General features: G+C 38.3%; 1 protein-coding gene across 1 annotated transcript in view; it reads left to right on the top strand.

Moving 5' to 3' along the window:
- The window catches only part of LOC103145349 (protein C-ets-2), a 13,769-nt gene extending 6,182 nt beyond the window's left edge, over positions 1 to 7,587 (top strand). Inside the window, exons 2-3 of the mRNA XM_007562742.2 lie at positions 3,106 to 3,267; positions 4,563 to 7,587. Of these exons, the coding sequence (XP_007562804.2) occupies positions 3,106 to 3,267; positions 4,563 to 4,778 (378 nt within the window). The 3' untranslated portion in view covers positions 4,779 to 7,587. The remainder of the gene's footprint in view (positions 1 to 3,105; positions 3,268 to 4,562) is intronic.
- The last annotated feature ends 625 nt before the right edge of the window (positions 7,588 to 8,212 follow it).

Below are 8,212 nucleotides of genomic sequence, written 5' to 3'. Positions count from 1 at the left end.
AAAATAAAAAATACAAGAAACAAAATAATTGTTGCTAAAATATTTATCAAGCAAGTTCTGTTTCAGGTGCAATGTGTTGTGTCATTTCAATCTGAAGAAAAAAAAAAAAAGCTTTTGTCAGCTTTATAGTAGAATGCAAGGTGAAAGTACATTCACCAACCAACTGTTTTAGATACGCCTGCTCAGCAATTTTCTGGCAGCAACCCAGTGACTTTAGGAGTCACCACTTACTGAAGTTCAAAAAAGGTATCAGAAATGAGATTTAGTCAGTTTGAATTTGGCAGCGTTGTTAATTTTTGATAAAAATGTCTTCCGGTGTTAAATGCTCATTAGAATTTAAAGCTTATTGATCTTTGAGAATATGTTCTTGCATCATTATGCCATTACCATTGTATTACTTGAAAATGGTTAATTGTTTACCACAATAACTTCCAGGACAATTTGTCGTCCAGTAAATTTTGCTGATCATTACAGGCCTATGCGCACATCATCTAATGAATGATTCTAACTCCACCAGTGCAACAGACCATGTCTAAAATCTCAAATCATTTTAAAATAGTTACTTGAACATTGCAATGACTTCACCAATCAAGGTCTTGAGGCCCGGTGTCCTGCAACGTTTAGATGTGTCCCTGGTCCTACACACCTGAATCCGATAGCTGAATCATCCCCTCAATGCGCTGTCAACTTCTCCAGAGTCCTGTTAATGGCTTTATTATTTGGCTCTGTTGTGTTAAAGCAGAAACACATCTTAAAGTTACAGGCCACTAAACCTTGAGGCCCAGGTTTTGAAGACCCCATCTATTAGAGCATCTTTGAGATGTGGTGGAACAAGATATTTGCATCCTGGATGTGCAGAGGACAAATATGCAGTAACTGCATGCACCGAGTGTATAATATTCATGGTGCAATAGACCATCCTCTCCTGTAAAGAAATGGAAAGAAGTATTTTCCATGGCATGCTCTGATGATGGATGAAGTTAAATCCTACCAACGTGGAATTTATGTTTGCGTGTAGAGCCGTGTGCATATCCATGTCCTAGCAAGGCAGATGGAGGACGTAAAAATCAAAAAGCAAGGCAAATGAGTTAGAAACGTAAAAAAGTGTAAGGAAAATCGAAGCTCGCGTTTAGAATAAACAAACATTTCCAAAACAACGTTTATGATAACTCGACAAGTTGCTCTGCTTGGTTTCCTGTCCCGGTGTGACAGGTGACACTTACAGCGAGGACAGGGAGTCAGATAAGGCTGCTGAATGATAAGTGAAGCTCCAGTTGTCGTCTTTGCAGGTTTCCTGTGAGAGCTTGTTATTTACACCTCTGTCTGCTCTAACACCAGGCAGCTTTAAAAACTGCTAAACCCTCAATATTTTAATACTGATAACATGTGGATCTTTTTCTTTCTCTGCTGAAAGATGCTTTCCTTTTTTTTTTCTTTTTTTGCACTCCAACAATAAATTAGTCTTGCTCATAGTTTCACTAATAACTAAAAATGACATTAATGAAAAAACTCCATTTGTCTATTAGTGTCCCTGTGTCTGTCTTAGCTGCAAATATTTAACCCCTTAACTGCTGCCCGCAAATCGCTTACATATTTGTTTCTGGGTCCAAGAGGTCACCAGCGCCCTCATGACATTTAAGAGCTTTTTAAAGCACATATGGTGTACCATGAATTACATTCTAAAGACTGCTGCAAATGAAAGCCTCTACCCTTTTGCCACAGTGTATGCTCTTTCAATGAAGCTCTTTGTACATGAAGAGAGCAACATATTTTTGGAAACTTTTTTTTTTTTTTTTTTTTTTTTTTTTTGGAATGGATCGCTTGTGAGAGCACAGCGGGCTGGTATCACCCATGTATGTGGGCTGACTGCTACTTTGACTCAATTTTGAGCATTTTGGGCCTGAAAGACAGCCACTTCTTTCTAAATCCAAAGTGGCTGTTTGTTCTGCACCGTCTTCAGTCCCAGCAGGAGTTTTATAAAAAGCTCCCCCGAAATGCCATTTCAAGCTTTCGGCCCACGCGTCTATTTCACTGAAAGCTTTGGTTTTGTGTTGTGTAAGGGCACATACGTTTTTTTTGTTTTTGTTTTTCTTTCTTACGCATTCGCGAGACACAGAGAGTGAGACAGATAGGTGAGTATAGCTAAACTGCTGAGGCGGCGTATGCTGCACAGGCAGGTGTGATTTCAACATACGAGCCTCAAAAGTGGGCGCGTTCCTCTATGTGAAGAAAACCACACGATCAAAGTGTAGCGCAGTGAATCTAGTTCATAGACAAAGCCTTTTTTTTTTGATCCTCTTTGTTCTGCCTTTCCACCTTTTTCCATCAAGTGATACAAACTCTTGTATTAGTTTTTTGTTTAAAATAGGTTTTATTGGGTTACTATTTTAGTCCTTTTTCTTAAAAAATACAACCCTATTGTAGTATACGTGAGGCTTTGGGAGCTGTTCTCTTCTTGAAGCACTGGTTGTAAGTCGTTAGATGTGCTGCAGAAGCCCAGAGGCAGCGCCTCTTTTTTTTTAAAATGATGATTTCATCAGTAAGGAACTCATACAGACACAGACTCTAGATTCACATACTGTACGGGGCCAATGGCAGACAAGGGACTACATGATGAATGAGACTGTTGTATTTAGGAGGACATTTGCTTCCACTGCTTTCCTTCAGCCTGACCCAGATCGGAAGGTTTACTTTGTCCTTCTTCAGACCTAAGTGAATAATTGGCATGAATATTTAACAGTTTCACATTTAGGACTGGACTGTGTTATGTGTGGCATCCTGGTTGACCTTAAAATTTGTGTTTCCTTTCCTGGTGAGTGTATCTTGTACTGCAGTAAGTTGTGAAATCTCTGAAAGCAACATGTACCTACAACTGTTCTTTAAGACCTTGGTTTGTATGCAGCATTACCATTCCATGGATGCAGGGCATTATTATTTAAATTGCAGAATTTTAACAACTTAAACCAGTTGGTAAGCTTCAGAACTTGGGGATGTTCCCGTAAGCCAGATCTCCTTTGGCCTGAGCTAACACTTACCTCAGTAAATCCTCACACCAGCCAGCATCAGCACAAACAACAATGCCTTCTCTCCAAGTAAGCTGGCTAAACAAAACACCTCCTTCAAACATGCTCTCACATCTGTTCCACAGGCAGTGGCCCCATCCAGCTGTGGCAATTTCTCCTGGAGTTGCTGACCGACAAGTCCTGCCAGTCCTTCATCAGCTGGACAGGCGACGGCTGGGAGTTTAAGCTCTCTGACCCAGATGAGGTGAGAGGCTGTGACCCTGTTGGTCACTGGCACACGAGATGGGAGGTCCTAAGTGTTTGGCCAGATGAAAAAGATGTCTTATTTGTGAAAACAGTTGCCTATTGTTTCTGACTTCAGTAATTGTGTAGTGTGGTACTTAGGCTGGTCTATCACGAGTAGGTCCAATTTAAATACAGTATAAACTATGTAGTACCTGGCAAAAGTACTTTTTTTCATGTTTTGTCACATGGCAATTCCAGTTTAAGCAATTAGGTTTAACTGGGGTTGTATGACAGACCAACTCAAAACTCTACATATTTGTAAACTGGAAGGAATTATGCATGTTTTCAAAATTATTAACAAAAACCTCCCAAGACATTCTGTGATATCTCTGCCTGTAAGCTAGACTTTTTGCAGCCAGTCCATTTTCCCATAGTTCCACCAATCTTCCCATTAACTCTGACCAGCTTCCTCTCCCATGTTAGGATAAAATGACACCCTCAGCCTGATGCTGCCACTCCACAAGATTCCCAACAGGGTGGTTTGTTTGGGGCTGTGCAGTATTGTTTTTCTGTAACTCTCTGCATTTCTAACTTTGGTTTTATGTGACCAGAGTTGGTCCACATTTTGCTATTCTGGACAACTGATCCAATGGAGCTGTAAATCTCTACAGCTCCACCAGCTTTTCTCTAATTAATGTTTCCTTTGTCATGTTTTGCAGCTCAGATGGACAACCATGTTAAATTACATGCAACTGGGCTGAATATACTAGGGAGTTTACTAGTTAAGGTTGTTATTTACCCTATAATATATTTATGGTTGTCACAATAAAAATATACAGCTCTGAAAAAAAAATGAAGAGACCACTTAAAATGATCAGTTTTTTTTCTGATTTTACTTTTTATAGGTATATTTTTGAGTAAAATGAACATCGTTCTTTTATTCTGCGAACTACTGATAACATGTCTCTGAAATTCCAAGCAAAAATGTGGTATTTATTTGCAGAAAAAAAAGAAATGGTCATAATGATAAAACAGATGCGGTGCTTTCAGACCGCAAATGATGCAAAGAAAACAAGTTCATATTCATTTAGCGTCAGCAATAATAAGGAAGAGTTCGGAAATCAATAGTTGGTAGAATAACCATGAGGTTTCCAATGGGGTTCACTTTGTGTCGATCTATCATATAAAATCTTTATCAAATACAGAGGTTTGTGATTGTAAGGCAGCAAAATCTGAACTTTTTTTTTTTTTCATAAGTCACTTTATTTTATTTTTTTTCTTATTTCGATATGCTCTTTCTTTCTCTCTGTGCAGGTTGCCCGGAGGTGGGGCAAAAGGAAAAACAAGCCCAAGATGAATTATGAGAAACTGAGCCGTGGCTTGCGCTATTATTATGACAAGAACATCATCCACAAGACGTCTGGGAAGCGCTATGTCTACCGCTTTGTCTGTGACTTGAAAAGCTTGCTGGGCTACACACCCGAAGAGCTGCACGCAATGTTGGACGTAAAGCCTGACACAGACGAGTGAAAGCAGAACTGGCGAAAAGAGCAAAAAGAAACTTAGGACAAAAGTTGAGCTACTGGGACTGAGGCTCATGACGTTGTCTTAACTGTTTGATAAGAGTTGGTTATCCATTTTTCTGGGGGGACCGAAAAGTTTTTAATGACTCAGTGATGGTCTTTGTTGGATTTGAGCTCCAGTCTTTCAGACCACGTTTTAAAAGGAAGGCAGAAGCCAAAAAAAACAAAACCTGTATTCACAACCTGTTGGAAATGACGAGTGTGCATGAATGTGTGAGTGAGTGTGGGATTGCGCGCGCGTCTGACATAATACTGGTATTATTTAGCAGCTCAAGGTAAATGAGACGCTACTGGGTAGAATTATCAGGTTATCTTGTGTTCTGTTTATGTAGCAACGAGGGGGAGGCGAGAGCTCTGCGATACAAGGTGTGAATGAACGAAGTCGAGAAGGAGCCTTTTTAAAGTAACTTGTTTCATTTTTGAGTTAAGCAACAAGCAGGTGAAAGGTTCCTGCTGAGATAACAGTTGCCAAAATGTCAAAACGGAACAGATATTTACAACCATTATCACTGTTTCTCTCCTGCAAGGGGAGAGCTTTCAGCAAGGACCAAAAAAAAAAAAAAGTGTAATGTAGGATTTGATGTTTGAGGACCATATGCTTGTGCCAGTATTATGTTGTTAGAGCACCCGATTTAAGTCCACCAGGCCGATCACTGGGCAGAGTATTTTTGTCTTTAAGTGTTTCAAATTAGACTTCATCATTGAATGCCAAGTTACACTGTTCTGTTCTCATAGCAGAAATGTGCCGATTTGAGTCAGACAACACTAGAGACGCACTGGCCCTGTGCTCTGTCAGGTTTGAAGAGCCTGTTGGAGATTACTCATACCCAAAGAGGTCTGCAAGACAACCGAAAGAAGCCGTTACTTTTGAAACTGACGCTTTCACCTTTATGTACATGTCGCCACCTTGTTAGGGACACATTCTGTGACTGAAACGTATGCGTTTTTTGCATAATGCCTCCAGTATTAGCAAACTGTAGACAATCTACGTGGGGAGAATCAGTAGACGTTGGTGCAAATTAGATGAACAATCTTGTCGGTTCACTGTCCACATCAACCAATCATTTTAATGATGTTTTAATAGTCCTGTCTGTCTGTCCTGTAAAAGTTATTATACCGATTGGCAGGTTTTTAACGCAGCCATAAGAATGTCAAATGTGGGTCAATTTTTGTTTGTTATGCAGAACATTTTGTCCATAAGAAAGGAGCTAGAGTAGTGTGATGGTATAACGTAAGAAAAAATAGAAAGTCAATAGACAAATGTTGACTTTAGAGAACGGGAACCTGTTTGTTATGAATGAAGGTCATGGAAAGAAGTACGTGGATAGCGCAGGTGAATTATCACTTAGGCAACAGAAAGGGCACAAGTTGATTTGTGTGGGTCTTGCATGGCTGATGGCAGACTATTCAGATTGTAGTTTATGTGCGTTTTTAATCAATGATCAAAAATAATATATGCCTCAGAGAGTGTCGTATTCTAAGAGCACATTTATAACAATTCACTGGTTACATTTTAGGCAAATTGGCAGCGGCTTCCTCCACAAACAGTGGGAACAGTGTCAGTACACTGGGAAATGCCAAAGTTGAATATTATCCTAAAATACTATGTTATTGTTTACAGTGGCTGAATGTTACCCATATGGATGGAAATAGCTTTGGAGATGTCTATTTGTACAGATTGTATTTCATAATGCTTTACTGAGACCCGGATTACACAAATAATCAGGAGACAAAGCAGGAATAATAACCAAAACTCATGTGAGGTCTTTCGGCTACGGTGCTTTGGGTGTCTACAGCGTTTGACATGGAGCAGAAATTTCTCATGTATTTGGAAAGTGTTGTCTTTTATCTTTTTTTTTTTTTTTTTAATATTTGTTAAGCAGACAGTTTTTGGACAAAGTCTTTGCCATTTCGGGTTTCCCCCACTGAGAGATGCTGTATTTGTTCTTCTTGTCTAACTGGTAAAACGCTCCATCGTTATCGAGCACTGACTCTCAAACCTGTGTTGCTTTTACAACAGAGAATTGGATCCTAAAAATGTATTAAACTGCACTGTATGTTATTTTCTTTCTACATGTTTCAAAACAGTGTTTATTATTTTGTGTGTGTGTTTGTTTTTTTTTTTTACTTTTGTCATGATGTTCATAACAAAGGACAACTTTAATGCCTATAATGTTAATATTTTTTTTTTAAAACGTGTTTTGTCAGGAACCATTCTGTTGTTCAATGTGGGAGACTACAATCTACTGCAGGACTTGTGTTATCAGTGACAAGAGCATACACACCAATATTTTGTGGCATATGCATATCTCAAAATGGATTTTAGAAGGAAAGCCTTATTGTTTTTTTAATGGATGTTATTCTTTTCTGTATATTTTATAGTGTCTTTGTATTTTTGTTATGAGATCATTTTTATTGTATTTAGTTCACAAACATTTGAATATTTTTCAATAATTTATATTTTATAAAAGACGAGAGACGCAGACAGCTGGTGCTTTCATGGGAATTTAAAAGGTAGCGCAGGACAAAAATAATGTAGCGGATTTTATTTCCAATTGTCTGTTTTGTTTTTTTGTTTTGTTTTTGTTCTTTTTTTTTTAATATCAAAAATAGACCTGTCTGCTTGAGGAAAAAAAGGCTGATGCTGGCCCATCAATGATTTCTGCTGGAAAGGTTTTATAAACTGTAGCTTCTATTTCTAAAATGTACTTAATGTACTTCAAAATGTTATAAAATATATGTGAAGAAAGACTTTAGCATTCTGTGTGGTGTGTTATTTAATTTATTCATCATTTATCTTTCATAGACAAGGTGTGGAACTTTGCAATCAGGTATTTTTTATTTATTTATTTTTTTTTTTTTGGAATGAGCTTAATTTCAATATATTTTGTGAGGGTTGTGCTTGTTTGCATGTGTCAGATAATATCTATTATAACTTTTAACATTTGAGATTCCAACCAAAACATATCATTGGAACAAGAAGGACAATAGTATTAACTTGAACCAGCTGAAGCTGTGACTCCAGAGTACAGAGTAGGAGGACATTGAAACATAAACCGACCACAGAGTGTCCCAGTTTTGACAAGTGTTTCTTATGTGTTGATAAGGTCATGTAAAAATGAAACCGACACATTGGGACTCATTCATGTTCTAGCAACCCCTCATATAAATTCCACCATAGATAGAAAACATGCAGAGCCGTGGCCTGCTGCCTCAGACTGCACAGATGTTTTGGCCCTTCACCAGCCGAGTAGAAACACATTCAGATCACCGTATCTTCATTATGAATGAAAAAGACAAAGCAGAATCAATATTTTAAAGGCTAAGATGACAAATTCGCACACTTCAAAAAATATATTAATTAATTCAGTATTTTACGTG

Source organism: Poecilia formosa, unplaced genomic scaffold (genome assembly GCF_000485575.1).
Source record: "Poecilia formosa unplaced genomic scaffold, Poecilia_formosa-5.1.2 Scaffold141, whole genome shotgun sequence".
NCBI classification, from domain to species: domain Eukaryota; kingdom Metazoa; phylum Chordata; class Actinopteri; order Cyprinodontiformes; family Poeciliidae; genus Poecilia; species Poecilia formosa.
The sequence above is the reverse complement of the archived record's forward strand: the minus strand, read 5'-3'. Positions and strand labels throughout refer to the sequence as shown.